Below are 20,046 nucleotides of genomic sequence, written 5' to 3'. Positions count from 1 at the left end.
AATACTGTAACATTAAATTAGATTTATTAAATAATATTCCTGTCTGTTTTAACTTGAAGATGCTAATTTCCCTTTTTGATATGTTAGGTTGTTGTTCACAGTTACAGGGCCTGTTGGGGAGACAATCATTAGGCCTGGGTAGATGGTCTTGTGATTAAATGAAGGATAGTTTGAGATCATTCTAGATAGCTGAATGGAAACTGCCTTCCTTTTTTGTAGCTGAGCTGGGAAAATGAAGAAGATAGTAAGAATCTGACGGATGTAGGTTTGAGATGAGCAAAGCACAAAGGAATGTAATTATAGATTGCTTGTAATTTAATTCCTTAAAGAAGGATATGCAAAGCAGTAATAAACCAGCATTTAACTGTTATTAGGGGAACTGTGCCTTTCTATGTCAAAGCATAACGTGCTAATTCTCTTTTCACTGGCATACTGTGGAATCAAAGACCGCTTTATAATTAGCTCTAACCCTTTTTGTCCTCCTTCAAATTGCTAAACACTGGAGCCAGCTAGAGGACTGGATGAAGCTCAGTAAGGAATATGGAATGCATTGCTCTCATTCCATTTATCATCCTCTTCCTTCCTCTCTTACACTGACATTTCAGAGAGAAAGCTGCCATCTTTTGTGTTTCTCAACAGCTACCTGACCTTCTTTCTTTTTCTTCCCTGTTTCTGAGGTAGTGAATGGTAATGTGTTGTCAAATGAACAACATTGCTTATGAAGATGTGGAAATGTATTTGTTGTTATCTTGAATCACAACTTAAAAGGAAAAAAAAAATCTAGATATATTTCTAGATGTGTATCTTCATTATACAGAAACCAATTAATCTATTCTGATTTGAAGAGAAGAATTATGGATACTACATATGAATATCTGTGTGGGTATGAAAACTGCAACAGTCTCAGTGGGCAAAGCTCTACAAGCCCTGAATAAGTGTATTATCATCTAATAGTAGACAGATGTTGTGATGTTTGGCAATTTGTTAATTATTTTCAAGTGTTCCTACTGTTATAACCCTCCACAGTATCTGCCTAGTTTTACAAGTATTTTTCCTGTGTGCTTACCTACAGATATATCTACACAACAGTTGTTTTTATTTTTAAAGTGATGCTTACGCAATGCTTTGTCAAAAACTGTGGAGATCTTGGTGATGGTGGTTGGTGTAAATCCTATAGGAAGAGATTGATAAATGGAAGAAAAATACAGTCTTAGGTGCAATGAAAGGAAAAAAACACTTTTTGGGGAGGCCTCACTGGACAACTAAATTTTTGAAGCCTGTGCCTTATTGCTCCTAGTTACCTAAAAGCAATTATCTGGGAACCTCCCTTCAAAACTGAAAGCAATGGGATGGCACGTCATTTGTTAATTTGGTAATCTACTGGAAGAGTTAGACTTCAGGAATGTGTGTGTGTATATATATATATTTTTTTTTTTTAAACTCATTCTTATGTATGTGTTTATGTACATAGATACAGATTTGATTTGGGAGGGGGAACAATTTTGGAGTTAAGAACAGAAAAACACTTTAAGCCTTAACCTGCTATTAGATTAATGTGATAACAACTCAATGATGTATTAAATAATCCCTTTATAAATTTTTAATATTATTACATCTGCCCATGGTGGTATAGATAAAGAAAAAGAGTGTACTGAAAGCCTCAATACTTGTAAGGCTTTGTAAAGGACAATCTTACAAAAGGTAGAGATGGATAAATTTGCTAAATGGATTTTTCTATTCTTGATCTTTGTTGTTTGATGGGATAATGCAATCTGCAGGAATATCTACTCAAAATTCCTTTGTAGAATTGTAGAATATTCTTTTCTCAGTACTAACTAGTACATCTCTAGCTGGTGAACAGAGGATGGGAAAAGTTAGTCCTAGTGATGCATCTGTAGCAAATTATTTTCCTCTGTAGGACACTGTGTCAGAGTGGGGATTTACATCCTGGGGAATTATTCTTCTACCCTCAACACCAGCTCATCTGAGGATTTTTGTATGTTACTGGATTTTATAGAATGGGAAGAAGAAATAAACTGTGAATTATCTTTCAAAAAGAAATTATGATTTACATTTTCAAATAATAAATAATGAGAACAATAAATAATTCCAGTTAAAAAAAATTAAAAATATAGAACTGAGGTTTGCTTTGGTCAACAGAAGGCATAATGGAAGGCATCATTTATTGATTCATGTAGAGGGGGGAAAAAAGTTGAGGGAACTATATTTTTCAGAGATTGGAGATACTTTCATTATCTAAGACCTTTCTATAAGTATTTGAAATATACTCTATTCCCATAGTAAAAGTCCATATTTTGTAGATCTCTAGAGTAAACTGCAGCAATTGTTTTGGCAATAAGGGCAGGTGATGGCAGTAATAGAATTGTTTTCTCCTGTTTGGAACTGATACGTGACTCATCATAGTGGCAGAGCTTTTGGTTACCTGCATTCTTGCCTTACTCCAAAAAAGATAATGGCTGAAGCTCCAAGCATTACTCTTTCATCAAGTAGACTTTTGCCAAGGGAAGTTAGCTGATGAACAGACACCTCAAAAGATCACTGATTGATTTATTGTATCTCTGAAAGCTGGGTTGGCTTTTCAGCATGCCATTCTACAGCACCTAAAGCATTGCTAGTAGTATAGGAAGAGTGCCTGAATCACCCATATTTCTCTCCTGCCAAGAGAATATAAAAACTGGAGAGCAAAAAGTGCTGTTGAGAGAACTGAAAAGAGGTAGTTCTGATGAAAGAGTGACAGTATCAAGAACCAGAGTAGATGCCTTGGTTGCAGAAGTATCTGCATATGTTACAAGCCCTTTCTGGGCCAGGAATTAAATGAAATGTATTTATTCTTTTTCAGTTGAGCAAGCTGCCCAAGAAATAAAAAGTTTAATGCCTGTCCTCCAACTCTGACTTGTATTAATCCGTGTAATAAGATTAGTTGCTTTTTTTTCATTTTTTATATGACATAACTCTTTGACAATGGTACATGTATGTGGTTTTGTGCCTTTCTACAGTACCAAACAATGGGTGGAAGATACTTGGTACTGTGCTGTAAGAGCAACGTGCTAGAATCTAGAGTCACTAACCAGTTTTAGAAAGGTATTTTGGAGTGTAGGGTGCACTACTCTCCTTTATCCGAGTCCCTTGGGTTTACTTTGTTTTAGCGGCCATTTACTTATTTTGCTGTTGCAGAACTGCAGCCATCCTCTTGAGTGAAAGCAACTTGTGGTATTAAGACATATTTGCTCCAATTTGTTATGCCTGTCTTGTTTGCTGTTGGCACCACTGCATACCCATTCTGCCAACATTATTTTATAAAACTTTAAGCAGAATACAGTCAGCATTATATCTTTCATTCCAAAGCATAAGGAGTTATGTTTAAATACTCTTTTTGTGCCAAAATATGTATTCTAAAAATGTATTGATACGTTGGAGGAAATTTGGGATGACAGTAAATAAAAATAATTATCAAGAATGTTACATAGAGCTGTAATGAGGAAAAACAGAAAAGCTCTGGCTAAATATTAGTGAAATCTGAGTAGGCAAGATTTCAGAATATATCTTATAAAATCCAAAGAGAAGATACTGAAACCAGGACACTGGCAGTCCATTTCTTTAAAATGACACTAGACAAGAGACTAGAAATTGTATAATAGAGAATAAGCCTCCACGAAGCCTCAAGCTAACTAGACACTCTTAATAGAGTAAGGCATTAAACATGAATTTTCCAAATTCACAGGACCGTGTCTTGTCATTTCTAATTCCTGCAACAGTAGAGGTATATTAGTGCAATGATTTTTACCTTCAATGTCCTCATCTGTTGAAGAAACGCGATAAGAGTATATCCATTCTAGGATTTGTATTTCCTTCCTTGAGGACAATATGGCTACTCCCAAGAACACCAGAACTCTCAAATTCTTTCTGTCACTCTCAAAGTGGTAGAAAGAAGAGTGATAAAGATGATCGAAGATATGGAATGGCATCTTTTTGAAAATAGACAAAGAATCTAAAACTTGAGAAAGTTAAATGAGGAGAGTGTGACTGAAGGCTACAAAATCATCAGTAGCATGGAAAAGGTGAATAAATGATTATTCATGTTTTTTCTGACACAAAACTGTATGGATATCAAATGAGATTATCAGGAGAGAGACTCAAAACAAACCAAACAGGTAGTTGTACATGCACTTAAACTGAAATTCCTTACTAAAGGATATTTCAATTCTGAAACTAGACGTGGATTAAAAAACTGACTGGATAAAATCATGCAAGAAAAAAAATCCCTCAAGAGCTATGGGACACACAGATAATCCCTCTCCCTCCAAAAGTCTCTAGGACACAGATCATTTCAAGCTGGGAAAATATGCTAGGAAAATAAAGTGACATGCTAGCCCTGCTCTGAGCTTTGTCCTAGTCTTCTGCTATCAACCATTGTCAGAGAAGCGATTCTGACGTAGTTGGATCTTTGGATTGCCTCAGTATGGCCACTATTTTGTTTTGTATGATATGCTTAATTGTGATGTTGTTAGGCTCTTACCTATGATCTGCATTGTTATTGTAACTTTATCAGTCATGTTTTCTATCTGAAGAGTGACCTCATATGCTCCTGAGTGATGAAGCTCTGCCTTTCTGATGAAAAGGATTGTGTCCGTGTTGCTGTTCCGAATTCCCACATCTTTGGAGTCTAGAGTTTGACCATCTTTCATCCAAATTATTTTGGGTCTTGGTTTACCCTGAAGAGAAAAAAAGGATTTTTTTAGGCTATAATAGATTTCAATTTTTCATTTTTGGTTTTTTTTAGTGATCTATAAGTCTAGAAAGCCTGATTTAATATGCAGAGTTGAGATAGTAAACTCTCTAAATACTTTCCAGTTTCTTTTTCTTGCAGAAAAATATTTGCTCCCATCTGTGTGGTTTAGTGGCACCATGCCCTGACGATGCCGCTTAGCTATAGTTAGAGAAGAGACTGAAATTATGTTGAGAACAAATCCAGAAAAAATATACTTGTGCTGGTCTGGTACTCTTTCCCAGGCATCTTTGAAGCCAACAGTTGATCTGGCTCACTCTATTGTTAAGTAACAGAAGTCTTTAATATCTGAGGAGTTTATTAGCTTTTTTTACCCCCTTCTCCTCCCTCTCTTAAAACATTTGATTGTCTATCCCCAGGTATTTTTAAGATCTTTTGAAAATTGCTATAATCTTGAAGTCTTGGGATGTGAAACTTACTATACAATTTTTTATGCATTGCAAAAATTCTTTTAGTGACTGTCAACCTAAGCAGTCAGTGTTGCTACACCCGTGGAGGATGACGTTGGGGAATCAGTAAGATATCTGTGGTTTACATCACTGTCACTCAGTCAGTTCCAGGAAAACTGGTAGATAATATTTAGTTCTTCAAAAGTTGTTTGAGTACTACTTCCACAGTACAGCTCCAAACCAAGAATCCCAAGAAAACAGAAAAGGGCCATATCATATTTATTAACTGTATTTATAGTCAGTCTAGCAGAAAATAACTCAGTGGGTTTTTTTAAGTTTCTGCCAGATTAACATGGTAAAATAGTGCAGCGCAGGGCTAGATGAATGCCAGGAGTAACTCAAATGGGTGGGGAGGGAAAGTGAGACCATGCAAGCCAGCAGTCAGATTTGCTTAGGCTGCCACCTCAGGCCTGTAGCTCTGAAATAATAGACACAAGATTATTTTGTCCAGTTCTAGTGTACCTTCACCCTGGTCTCATTTCATAGAACCCTTACAAAAACCTATTAGAGGAAGACATGGCTTCCCTTCTTCAGCTGGATGGTATAGAAATTCTTGAACAAGTTAAAGGGTGTGGTGGTTGCATATTTAGTTATTTTTTTCTATATCTATGTCTGATCATTGGTGAACTTGACTTAACAAGAATTGACTCTATTTTACTTTCCACATATGTGTATATTTTAAAATTGTATGAGCATCCTGCTTGAAAATTTTGGCTAGGGGAATGCTTTCAAAGTAAAAACAATCTACTTAAAATGGTATAATTATATGGAAATTTAATTTAAATTTGTAATTTGTCAAGACACACTTGGCTAGATTTTCAGACTGATTACAAGGTTCAATAGTTCTTGATGGATTTAGTAATGAGATGAATTGAGGATCTGGCCCTAAATGTCTTGGCAAAGACAGGCATGAGAAACCATAGCTTTATCATAAGAAATGACTATAAATTGGGCTTTGCTACTGCTGATGTTCGAGTGTGGTTGATCAGATATGTTAACTTGCAGCACCTCCTTTTTTGAGGTGGTATGAGTGCCAGTGAAAGATTGCAAGTGTTCAAAGTGTTGATTTTCATATACTCTTATATTTATAGACTGTGAAAAGCATAAACAGATAGAAAGCATGTTCCTAATACATATCTCGGAGGATTGGATTTCTGCAATGTGTAATAGGTAATCTGAGAGAGAGAGAACAGTGAGTGACAGAGCGGCTAAATAGCACACTAGAGAAACTTCAGGGAGTTTACTGCCAGGGAAGAACGAATTTAAATATCTTTGCATGTTTATATTTACACATATATGATGGGCAAGAAGATTACTCAGCAATACTGTGTATTTTATCCACTTATAGCACATCATATCCCTTCAATCATGTGCCCATATAGTTAATTTCAAAACAAGAATGTGTTGATTCCTTTCCTTTCAGCAGAATGTCCCACCTCCTTAACACACTCAACAGAAAAAGGGTTAGTAATAACATTGTACTTGTTTTTTTCTGTACATTTTAATCTAAAGATTTGAATAGATTTGCAAATAGCATTTAGCCTGGGATACCTTGACAAGGTATTTAATAGAATTTCAGCATTAAATGACACAGTAGTGACCACAGAGGGTTGCACAGAAACTGTAAACAGTAGAAGACACTGACTTACACTTTAGTTAGATGATACTCTGCCTGCTTGTGTTCCCTAGCTCAGGGTTCACAGTAATTCCAGTATTTATGTATTTTCTCCTATATCCTTTTTGTAATTTGAAGATTGCAATCATATCTACTTAGAGTAGATAAGATTCATTTCTTCAATAGAAATGGTCAGTGATTTAAGCTTTTTCAAAATGTAAAGCAAAATGTTCTCTTTGCTTTGCTTTTTTTGAAAGATCCTCAGTTTTGCATATTCTAAATAGTTTTGCAGTGTTAAGAATTGTAGCTATAGCTGCAGTTCAATGCTATTACAAATTTAATTCATGCAAAAAATACCTCTTGAATGAAAATCCTCTGGTTTTGTTCTCGGGCTAAAATTTGGTGTTGATGGATAGATTTTAGTATTTTTCGTTAGCCTTACCTTTTAGGAGACAAGAGTTTATACCAACACATGAATTGTCTGTCAGTCAGCTACTCAAATTACTTCTGAATCAGTTGGTTCATTTCAGCTAAATTTGACAATGCACTAGAAATCTCTAAGATTAGCTTAGTACAGTTTTGTGAAAACTGATGATGGTAAAATACTGAAACCTCAGTTAGTGTCCCCACTGAGGAAAAATCGGGGAAGACTTGGTCTTTATCCGTTTTGTTTGGCAACAGCTGAGTGATCAGGCAGGGTAAATGAAGCTCTGGATTAGCTGCTACACATACTTTCTCTGGCCTAGGGAACTGAGGACATGTCAACTATGACTACTGAGGGGACTAGGGCAAAGAACTGGCAAATCTCTGGGAATATTGCCATGAGGCTGCTCTAAGCAAAAGAGGTGGGTTATTATGCTGGGAAGATGGTGATATAGGGTACATAAGACACAAATCTAAAAAATGCCAAACTTTATCTGTTCTTCTGCTTATGGGACAGCTTGTCAATTTTGTGCAAATTTTCTTCAACTCAGGCATCAAAGCAGCAAAAATATCTGTTTATTTAATTTAATTTTTTTAAGACTTACATAACTCAGAAATATCAGATGTAAAATCTTGAATTTTGCATGTGGCTAGACCTCAGTGAAGGGGCCATTTTAGCGATTTTGGAGATAAGAAATGTGAAAGAAAAAAAAAGCATGTGATTATGTCGAAGTAGTGCAAGCATGCAATTCAAGGCAGTTACCCCATGTATTGGTTTGCAACTGTTTACTGATTAGATATATCTTTGTGAAAAAGCAACTTTTCCTGTAACCCAGTAACCGCAGGGCAAAAGACGTATATATTTTATTTTACTTAGATTTTGCTCTTATATAGATTTTTTTTTTTCCTGCTGTTACTGCCCAAACAAAAGAATATCGGTAATGTGTGCATATATGTCTCCCTTGCTGAAAAAATGCTTTGCATATCTGCAGCATCTTTTACATGAGAATTTCAAAACTCTTCACTAATAACAGTGATTACATTTTTGTAAATGTCAACCCTGGACAGCAGAAGAATTTTAGTTTCTTCAAATTATAAATGAGGACTAGATTAAATGATATATCTATTATTACTGAGGCTATCTCTGTCAGAGCCAGAATCTGCAATTTACAATTTCTTTTCCTATGTCTCACTCAGAAAACCTTTTCCTTTCACACACTAATTCTTGCACTGTATTGATATTATAGTCTTGCATCTGAAAAAAATGCATGTGGTGTTTTATGAATAGTCATTATAGTTGCTTATACTGCTGTAGAAAATGCAGAGACAGGGTAACTGGTGGGGTCAGTCTGTGTGTATATTTTAGCAATTTTGCGCATGCCATAGCAGCATATGTAGTTACACGCATGCACTCTTGATAATCCTTGGCATGGTGTGTTTTTTTTACGCCTTGAGCTCATGTACAATAATACCCAAGCTATTCTTCGTAAACATACAGGTTCTATATAGGGCCAATTGTGATACTCTGTTTATGTACAAACTCTTATTTTTGTAGTCAGCCTTTCAGAAATGAACATACACACTTTTGACAAAGAATTTGCCTGGTAACATCATGTACCTTGGCTCCAGAAGAGTAGTTAGCTGAATTCTTACGCTTTTGTGTACTTCTCTCTTTAAGATGCATCCTACGGTCAATAAGCAAGAACGGGCTTGCACTTACTTACAGCGCTTACTTTTTCTTCTTCCCCAAAAGGAGGGATTATGGAAGAAACTGTGACTGTAAAAAAATTGTGACTGAAAGAAAAGTAATATTTTTTTTTCCCCTTTCTTTAACGTTTGAGAGGGTTTTTTAAATCATCAGCCATACTTTATGTAATACTGCTTAAGCAGTGAAGCAAAGGGAACTTGCATAAAGGAAAGTACTTTAGGTAAGTAATGATAAATAACCATGACAAAATAGAAACCAATACATACCTGAAAAGGGATAACAATATTGATTGTCTCACCCACTTTCTTCACCAGAGTCTGTCTGAGATGGCGTGGCAACCAGATTTTGGGACGTTCTGCATTTAAGCATTAGTACATTAAACACAAAGCTTTTGATGGTTTGAAATATTACTTATAGCACAAATAAGACAAAACACCAAAGAGGAGAGGCTTGGACACTTGTAAGTGTAAGAAAATTGTGCAAACACTGTTTATTCAGTTAGGGAGTAGTTAATTCTCTAAGTACTTTCAAATTTATTTGACTATTGGATTCAAATTTAGTAGAAAATCTCAGTTATATATTTACAACTGAGCAGGTTTCAATGACAGCAGGATTTGTGAAACTGTTGTGTCTGAAATGGCAGATTTGGGTGACTTCGTTTGGATCTGAGCCTTCTATGAGGACTTTGTTTCTTTGGAGAACTTTATCAGTTCAGTAGAAAGAATGGGACAAATGGTGTATTGGAGTAAAAGAGTGATTATAGACTATGATTAATCTATTGCTATATTGATACTGCGGCTCCTTGTAAATTGCCATTTGGAGATATTTATGGACTTACTCAGAAAGTAGAGCAATCATTGGATTTCCTTTACCTTTCTACAGTCATTCAGTTATAGTTCTTTCTTTGAGGTGGAAGGAGTGGAGTCTCATTGTAGCAGCTTACTTAGTGCTAACAAAAAGAGGACCTTAGCGTGTGTTTTTTCATCTAGTTCCTGCTTTCCTCTACCTCACTGGAAAGTTTTCTATGTTCTCCATGTGTTCCTTATTCTTTTCCTAGCCATTTACAGAAAGAATTTCTTAACATACAGTTGGAGTATCTGTCTTCGTGTCCATTTGGTTTTGAGATGCATTACAACTTTGTTTCATTTGCGCCGAGTCATTTTACTGTCAGTGAGACTCTGGCAGACACTTCGTATGAGTCAAGGTTGAGGAATCCACTATTAGCAGCTCTTGATATCTTTTGGACTCCAGTCAAATGAATTATAATCTACTGCTGTTGGGTGATACACAGGGTGTTAATTAATAACCTAGGACAATCAAGTACAGATAACTGCTTTTATTTAAATAGATGTCTTGCTGTAGCCAATGCAGCTGTTATTTTGCAGTAATATAACAGCTTTTCCAGCAGAGTGCTAAATATTAAAAAAATGTCTCTTAAATGCTGACAGTGCCATTACAAGAGGTGAAGTGTCCATATTTTGAAAGTAAGAAGTAGGATTTTGTTTTAACAGCTATGTTTCAGAAATATTAGACCTGGACAGTATAGTAATGTTCTCAGAATCAGAAGATACTGGGTGCCTAGTCAAAGTGGAAGAGCTGTTTGGGTGGTATTCTCAGAAGGCGGCACAGGCTTGTCAGTCCCAGAGGTTTTCTTCATGTGTACATGATTAGAATTTTGACCAGAGGAAATAGATTAATAAGATTTATTCAGTATAGATACTCACGCAGGATCTCTTGAACAGTAACAGGCTCTTTGATTATTGCTGCTCCACTCTCACCAGCCAAGTTTATAGCCTTTATACGGAATTGAAGTTTGTCCCCTGTGACCAGGTCTTTAATCAGTGCAGATGTGCGCTCAGTTAGGCCAGGAAGAGCTGGAATCCATTCTGTAGCTGCAAGTACAGGATTTGCATATTGTAATAATATATTATTTTTCCAAACTGAGGCCTTGTCTACAATTGAAAGTAAATTTGTGTTACGGTAAAATGAACTTAATATGCAATACTACACTTAAAAGGGAATAAACTAAGCTGGAAAAAGACCTCTGGATCTAGAAGATGTGTTTATACATGGAGTTAAGGAATATATACATTTTGTTACTCAAAATAGCTAAGGGTAAGGGAATCATCATTGGGTAGTTCCTTTGGCATTCTGTTTTATAGAGTTTAGAGCTGTGGGGCTTCTCTAATTTATTTCCATTAGCAAGAGGGTGAGGGGAGAGAATTTTGGAAGTAATTTTAGCAAGAAAGTGAAGCCTTTCTCAAATAAGTATATCTCCTGTGGGTGTCCAAATGGTTTGGTGGGAGCCACATATGCTGAAAATAATAACAAAGCACATAACTGTTGGAATTTATTATTAATTTCTCAGTTGACACTGTAGAATAGAATTCTTGGGGTTTCCTTAGTTATTCTAGTGACACAGGAGTATGACTGATAAAATCATTGTTCTATGACGATGACATAGGGATTCTGGTAGTTCCATGATGATATCTCATTAAAGACTATAATATATTTCTGAATAGATTATACCCAGTAAAAACCCTAGTTTAGGTTATATGGCAGTTGAGTTTAGTGTCAGTGAAAATTTCATGATTTAAGTGATTATAAATTTATCTGATTTTTATGACATAAATGTTGTGTTTTAGCATCGCAGTAAATTGAGTATTGTAGATATGGTACAGTTATACCTTTTGTTATCAGACCACAAGTATTAGATGTGATAAGGTATCAGTTACTTGAAAGTTTGCCTGATGTTGTTACAGTCATGTTATTATATCGGTTTTAAGGAATACACAATTTGTGAATGCTGCAAAAGTATAGTAGTGACTATAGAACAGCACTGGTATTTTTGTAGTACTTTTCTGTATTAAAGTTTATGATGATTGTGAAGATGATGTTATGGTTGATGTGACTCATGGTTTTACAGTCATGTCGTGGTAAGTCTGGTGATGGTTGGCATGGATGTTAGTCATAGATTAGAGTTCAAATTTAATGATACTGGATACGGTTAATTTATTGGGCTATTGCAGTGAAGCTACTGCAATTGTAGTATTTTAATAATGTTCAGTTGCTGCTGCCTAGTACTTGTGCTTACTTACATCCATCTTTGCAGTATTCCACAATATAACCATCTAATCCCCCAGCTCCAATCCGCTCAGGGGGTCTCCACTTCAAGGCAACAGTGCTGTCAGAAACATCTTCCACTGTAAAGTGGGTTGGTTCACTTGGAGGAGCTACAAGGAAATACATAGAAGTAAATTCTGAGAAATAGCAATGTAACTGTGAGAATTCAAAGGCTACAGGAGGAGTGATTAGCAGCTGAATTATATACCACTATCTGTTTTAATAAAATAAATTTAGCTGAAGCTCAGTTTAAAAATGTAACAGCTAATACTTCATTTAATAGAAGTGCAGCATAAGATTCCTATAATAGCGAGGGGAACAAGAAGTTAAGACAGTAGTTCCTATTCGCATGTGCTCCCTCATAAGTAAAAGCCAATGAAAAAAGAAGAGTTGTAGAAGGGAGTCAAATTGTCAGCAGAAGTCTGCAGAAAAGTTTAGAAATAAAAATGCATCCAATTTGTATGCTGTATTTACACCCTGACTGTAATTAGACAAAATTCACGTAGTCAGAGGACCAAATTTATCAGTGGCTAAATTTGACTTCACTCATTTTCTTCTAACAGTGGAGAAAATGACCAAAAGTTATGACTACATGTTTACAGAAACACTAGTACTGATTTGTGCATTTGTAATAGAGACATGCCTGAGAAAAATATTTTGGGGCTGACAAAAATATTTCAGTTACGTATAGCTATTTCATATCTCTTCAGAACAGGAGTGTCGTGGCTCTTTTTAAATCCATAGTTCAGAAGGACCACTAGCTAAATTCAGTCATCTTAAGCATGACTGTTGTCTACTAATTAAAAAACAATCAGGAAGAGCCCTTACTGGAGAATCCCAAATACACACAAATGCTACTGTGAACTCATTGATTCCTAAAAGCAAACAGAAAGATAAATTTTTCAAAATAACATTTAGAGTGCTGGAACATAAAATTTAGTATACATGGCATAAAAGCAATCATGTTAAAGAAATGTATGTTTGGCGTACTTGTGTATATGTATTATAAACTGAACATCTTTTGAATATACATAACAGATTTTACATATTAGAAATATTTCATATATAAACTAAGTTAAACAGATTTATAAATTGTGCAACTGATTGAAATTGATCTTAGTTTGCAAAGTTATTGTAAAAAAAAAAAAATTACAAAAATATCACCCAGTTTCCTTTCTGTAGCTGTGTCAAAATTTTTCATATTCAAATGGCAGCAAGGACTGTGAACAGCACACAGGAGGCAAAGGCAGTTGGGAGCATACACAACCACACAGCACACGATCAAAACCCCAAACCTCTTCTCTGAAGCAGTGAGTGTGAACTTTATCCTTAATCAAGTAAAACTCTGCCTATCCCATGAAAACTTTGGACCTTTTTTATCAGTAGCTCCGCTTGATGGTTTCCATTTGCCCTCTTTTGTTGCAGACCAGCCGTTGTGTGCTTGAAATCCAGAATTAGGAGACCCTTCTTGCAGTTCATCCTTTCCTTCTGACCCCTTCACTGCATCATCTGCTTTTACATTATCTCCTTCAGCAGGCTGTCCCCCTTCGCTGATATTTGTAGATCTAGCAACTCTAGTCATTTTAATCTTCGGCTATTTGTATTTTTGTGGGTCGTCTTTCTAAAGCTCTTAGCAGGCAGTTTTCCTGAGGACTCCTTTAGTTTACTCCTTGCTCAGGGACTGCAGGAGACACTGCACTGCTGTGTTGGGAAGGATTATTTATAGAAAATCATTCCTCAAATATTTTCTTAATCAGCTATCCTTTTAGCTGTGGAGAGGGTCAGGATTAAGGGAGTACTGGGTGGGATACTGTGATATTTGCACCCATAAAGGAATGGGAGAAGCTGAGAGGGACAGGGAAATTTCTGTCAATTAGTTCTCCTCCTTTCCAGATCCAGCTTGACTCTCACACTTCTAATTATAACAACTAAAAATTCATCAGCAATTTCATGAAACTGGAACCTCTGTGCTTCTCAGGAAGGGGAATGAGAGATAGAGAAGAGGAAGATAACAAATGAAAAGGTTGATTAAATATAGAATATAGAGATAATCGATAGCCTTTTTCTTAACACGTTCTTTTTCGGTATAAGGGCAGTTGAAGAGAAGAGGTGAAAATTGTCCTGTCTTGGTTTTGTCCTAGAAGTAATATAATAGGTAGAACTCACCAATTGGCATGAAGGGTTGGGAGGCAGGGCTTGGCCGGGACATGCCAATAGAATTCACAGCATAAATCCGCATCTCATAAACTACTCCTTCAATCATTCGTTTGGCTTCATAGGTTAGCTCTTTTAAAAGGTCAAAGTTCAGTCTCATCCATCGATAACTCTTCTTCTTCTTTCTCTCTAAAATATAGCCTGGAAAGAATAGCTCTTATTGATGTGAAAGAACTGCAAATTCTTCTCTCACATGTAGGAAAAAAGAAAATCACTTTTTTTTTCTCCCAATGGCATAAAAAAGCCAAATGTGATTCAGAATTATTGCATATAACTGAATTGTGTGAAGCTTTGATATTTTCCTCCAGTTTCCTCTTGTATTACTTTCCTTTTCTCTGACATTCTTACCTGAACAATTATACTTTTCAGAGTAGAAGTTATTTAGAATTGTCTATGTCTGGTATTAGGCTTTAAGCACATTTTGCATGCTATACACTACTATTAAGGTATTTAGATGTATGCAAAATAGAGATACTAGCAGAGCTGGTTTAAATGGTCTTTCTGGTGAGAATGTGGTCATTTACTCCTAATGGCGGAGAAATGCATGAGGCACAGCAGTTCAACAGAAAGCCCTTTCAGTGAAGGAGAAATTGCCTTGAAATGTGTAAGATGAGACAGAGTTAAAAAATTAATTTCTTTCTTATATTCTGCTGCAATTTACTAATCTTGACTAACAGCATATATCCCAATACAAAAATTAGTTGGAAGAACAGTTTGACACTCCCCCCCCCCCCCTTTTTTTTATATGATTTATCAAAGAACTGATGTTAGATCTGTGTCCATTGCTAAGTGGTGGAATTGCAGGGTGCTTCCCAGACAGTGCAGATCCCAGCTCTGTTTCAGCCCTATAGTGGAGTGAGTCCTGGCCACGCACCATTTTTCTTGCTCTGATTCCCTTGGGAAGAAAAGTGAACCTGTGTGATTACAGAGAACCAAGAGACCTGGATGCACTGCAGAACAAATCTATGGTATAGCATAGATGTAGTCTGTATCCCCAGAATCCAGGTCTTTAGTACATCTCCTTCACTCCCTCAACATCCACAGCCTTTCCCACACTACTGTGCTGTTTTTCAGAATGCCTAAATCAGGCTGGGTTATCAGTTTAAAAGATAAACTCATTTCCCGAAACTGGGAATAGAATCTGTGATTCTTGATCCTTAATATGGAGGATGCTGCTTCTCTGTGTTGCAGGTGGTGTGCCTGAATGTGATGCATGTAGACTTCTTTTAAGTAGGTTTTGTTTTGAAAGCTATTCATCTTTTAACTACGGAGTGAATAATCAGAAAATACACTGAATAGTGATTTACACATGCCATGTATTGTATGTCTGTTTCTACCCATAGTCTACAGAGAATACGTCTGTAACAGTGGTCAGCTACAATAGTATGTCTATAGCAAACACATTGTAAAGACTAAGGAATTGAGCTGTGTAGATCAATGATTCAGTCCCTGCTGCTCACAAAGGTCACAGCTATCAAACTTGCAGATGTCCCTTTGGTATACCTGGGAAGTATGATTCACACTTAGCGTCTAAAGGGAGATGGAGAACGACAGGCATGTTTGCTGATGTGCTATACGCACACACATCCTGCATCAGGAGCCTTTCCTGTCTATATTGAATTGCATGGGAGTCTACAGAATGTTTTGGGAAATGAGTGGTGGAAGTACCTTTGAGCTGACAGGTTGTATCATCACTTCTAATGTATAAAGTTACTCATGGCATGCTTTTTTTCAGTAGCTTTTAAACAGAGTTAAATGCTGTAAGCAACCTATGGTTCCTTTTACACGTTCCTGCTTTTTTCTCTCTTCACCAGGGTCTGTGAGACTGAAAGAAGTTTCAGCAACTCAGTTTCTGTTTTTCTGCCAATTTAGATATGCAGTTGCTTGTCAGAACTGAGACACTTCTTCACTGTGGCATACCAGAATTGCAATTAAAAAAAAAAAAAAAAAAAAGTAAAAAGGAGGTAAAAAGACAATACTGGTACTGTTGGTGACATTTGGTAAAACAGATTATTTCCCCAAATGCACAGAATGTATGACAGATAAAGATACTGCTTTAGTAATATAAAAATTACATGAGACCTCATGAAAGATTTGCGTAACAGTAAAGATGGGGTGTGAACTTCTTTTCTATATCTGTTGGATATAGCTAATAAAGACTGTAGTAGACTGCCTACAATGCCATCTGTAACAATATGAAGACAGATAGGGATGCATATGTCTTTTCCCCCTGCCTTTTTAACTTGCTCCTAAAGCTTTGTTTGAATGGATAGTGCTGGATCTTGGCCTCCACCCCCCCCACCCCGGTGTTTTATTCTAGCTCTATTAGTAGTACAGTCCTGTGCTAACTGAATAAACCTCCTCAGGTAGTGCAAAGGGTTGTTAGCAGAATGTTGATAAAATCATTCCTTTGACAGTGAAAACAAAACAAGGAACTTTCCAAAACACATGTCCTGAAAACTCTACAAAACCAAATCATGGGCTTTGCATAGTCAAGGCAGGGGGGTTGGCTGTGGTAATGGGACAGCTATTGGTATACATCTTTGCACATAATAGTTTAAATTGTTAACTTCTTGCTTGTCTCCTGTCAGAACAGATGAAACCACAAGGGACTGGCCCAGTAGTATCTTGTTTATTCCTGCACAGATAACTTCTGTTGAATTAAATGAGGTTATTGTATTCCTGTGGAAGTGAATGAAGTCCAAATATCCAAAAGCAAATACAAACTCCTCTCTTCCAGATACTATGCAGGGGGTTAAAAGAATTTTAGAACATTTCTAGCCCTGGCAACCCCATGAGAGTCCATATAGCTTTAAGTGTATTTTTTTGAAAAGAAACTCAAACTCCAGTGATCATTATTAAACAAATTGCTAGCTTTGGAGTCCAGAGGAATTTTCCCCTAAAATTGGCCAAGACCCTGCATTATTTCCTTTCCTTTCTGAGCATCACAGGGAGTTTTATCTAAAAACCACCATGCTCTGCAGAGAACTTAAAATGGTATTGGTGATATTCTTGATTGCTTCTGCTCATTTCCTGTATGGCATGATAACTCTGGCCTCTAGTTTTTAGTACAGATTTTGAGGTCATTAAAATGATTGAAACATGTTTTGTGACCCGTGGTGTGTGGTTGTATATGAAGTAGAATTATGAAGTAGTTTTCTTAAAGAAACATGTATTGCATGAGTGCTTGAGATTGCAGCCAACTGGAGTTGGTGACTGAGATGGCCACAGATCTTTTGTGGTATTCCTAAGTAAGTTCAAAGGCCTGTCTTACTGACCCAAAATTTCAGTCTTGAATGAGAATGTTTAGCTTTAACTATATTTGGTATCACCATCTTGTGCTTCGGTAACTTACCGAAATATTTCTCTGATTCAAATAGCACGGGTAGGGGGCACTCTCTCCCTAAAATTGAAGGACCAGAATCGAGACCAGTTTGAAGGTTTGCTATATTAGTTAGTTGTTGAGGGTCAGCCTTCCTAGAGTGAATAAACGTAGAGAATCCTTCTGTGCCATTTTAAAGGACCAGCAAAAAATATAGGCTAGGCTGCTGGGGACTTTATATTTTAGCACTTCTTACCAAGTACTGGTTGCCCACCATCATATTTAGGGGGTTGCCACTCCACAGTACAGTAATCTTCTCCAATGTTGCTGATCTTGGGAGCTTCTGGAGGGTCAGGAACATCTGAAGAAAATGTAAGAATGAATGAGAGTTGTTTCTGTTTCTGTTTCTGTATACAAGTCAATGAAATATTTTTCTTTAACATTTTTTCTGTATCATATTGATACAGCTTTGTCAGATAGCAACAGTAGGTACAATCGAGAATGTATTATCTTAGTGTAAAGTGAATCCTGCTCTTTGATGCTTCTATGTTAGGTTAGTTTTCCTTTAAATACCATTAATTACTCAGCTCCCTTGTTCTTCCAAGACATAATAATTTTTTTTGCAAAAATGTAAGGTAACAAGGTAATTCTGTAAGAAGAGGTTTGCTCCAGAGTTTCCTATTTTCTCTAGAATAAACTTTATATAGAATATAATGGCTGCATGTCTCGCATATTTTGATATTTTGGAGGTATTCATAGTAAATATCCTGATTTAGGATTTGTAAAAGATGGAAAGATACTTAGTATTCACCTAAGCAGTGAATTCTAGATTTTAATACTGTACGTGAAAGTAATTTTCTTTTATAATTTCTAAGTTTGCTTATAACCTGACCTTTTGTCATATGTGTGGCAGGGTGTAAACAAGTTAAATACTATGAAAAGTTTTGTAAAAATTACTGACTTAAAATCATATTTCCCCCAGCTCTGTGACTCATAGTGGCAATCTGCTTATATCAGATACATTATGTCTCTTTAAACCATTAACCGTTTACTGCTTATAGAATGAAGTAATCTTTGCTTAAAAACATAAACCACAACAAAATGACAAGAAGTTTTTCATCTCGGACAAGCATGAAGCATATACTTCAGAATGGAATGTAATCTATAAAATGATAGATAGGATCAGCTGAAACTGGAAATATATAAAAAGGAAATACATGGATTTCTACTGGGAGTTGCTCTCTTACCTTTTCAGACAGAAGGCAACTACCTGTGAAAAATACTTCTACCAAATTTTGTGATTGATAGTATTCCTGCCTTTATGATCCTTTTCTGTTTTTCTAAACCTAAAGTCAGAACCTGCCTCAGTTTTAGAGAAGGGTGAGTTTCAGTGAACTCAAGATGCTTTCATGCTCTGGTTGTTTCCTTCCTTCACTTACCAATAACTTTGACTGTGATATCAGCCTTATCTTCTCCCACTGGATTCTTAACTATAACTCGGTATACTCCCTCGTCCTCCTTTTCTGCTCCTTCAATGATGAAGACACAGTGGTCTTCATGCATCTCCACACGAACTCTGCCTTCAGATTCAAACAGAAGCTGTGGGCAGTGAAAGTAACAGATAAATTAATTGTAAGTTGTGCCAGGGACAGCCTGATGAGCCTGCATGTAAGCTAGTGAAAATCTTCAAATCATTGAATATTGTAACAATTATTGAAAAGCTATAATGTTTTTCAAGTTCTATTTGTATGTAGAAGAGATAAAATATAGACTAAGTGGTTCACATAAATGACGTTTGGGAAAATTGGTTCCGAAAGTCTGCAGGTTGTTAAGATTCATTGCTAGTTACACATACCCAGTTACGTTTCAAAGAAGTTGCTAAGTACTTCCACAGATTCCTACTTGGGTTAGCTACGAGTGTCAATGTAAAGAATTTCATGGATAACAGTTGGGTACTGTGTAAATTCAAGAGGGTTTGCAAATTCAAATTCAAATGGTTGAGCAAACGTTCCTCATCAACAGTATCTGCATTTGGCATCAGATAACATGGACTTGAACAGTTTCCCTCTAAAAAATTTACCATGTTGCTTGTAACTGTTAATGGCATCAGTGTGATTTCTGTCACTCAAGGACATCATATGGGGTAACTTTATACTCTTCTCTGAGCTGAGGTCTAAACATAATGACCACAACTTTGCTGTACGTTTGTAACACGGTCCTTTCTTCTTTAGGTACCTGTGTATCTTTAGACTTAGAACAGGAACCGTTAGAAAGCATATGTGCCTGAATAATGACTAGTACAGCAGAATCCTAACCCTGGGAAAGGTTTGTTGTTGCATAATAAATGTAAAATATTTTTTACTCTATCAAAGTAAGTTATTTATG

At 36.3% G+C, this 20,046-nt stretch overlaps 1 protein-coding gene across 1 annotated transcript in view; it reads right to left on the bottom strand.

Moving 5' to 3' along the window:
• The window catches only part of MYBPC3 (myosin binding protein C3), a 62,026-nt gene that overhangs the window by 8,245 nt on the left and 33,735 nt on the right, over positions 1–20,046 (bottom strand). The window contains exons 23-29 of the mRNA XM_052781997.1: positions 19,101–19,260; positions 17,918–18,022; positions 14,292–14,480; positions 12,101–12,235; positions 10,727–10,894; positions 9,269–9,357; positions 4,538–4,733 (exon numbers count right to left, since the gene is read on the bottom strand). Of these exons, the coding sequence (XP_052637957.1) occupies positions 4,538–4,733; positions 9,269–9,357; positions 10,727–10,894; positions 12,101–12,235; positions 14,292–14,480; positions 17,918–18,022; positions 19,101–19,260 (1,042 nt within the window). The remainder of the gene's footprint in view (positions 1–4,537; positions 4,734–9,268; positions 9,358–10,726; positions 10,895–12,100; positions 12,236–14,291; positions 14,481–17,917; positions 18,023–19,100; positions 19,261–20,046) is intronic.

The sequence above is a fragment of the Harpia harpyja genome, chromosome 3, assembly GCF_026419915.1.
Source record: "Harpia harpyja isolate bHarHar1 chromosome 3, bHarHar1 primary haplotype, whole genome shotgun sequence".
NCBI classification, from domain to species: domain Eukaryota; kingdom Metazoa; phylum Chordata; class Aves; order Accipitriformes; family Accipitridae; genus Harpia; species Harpia harpyja.
Note: the sequence above shows the minus strand (reverse complement) of the source record. Positions and strands in the feature narration are given on the sequence as shown.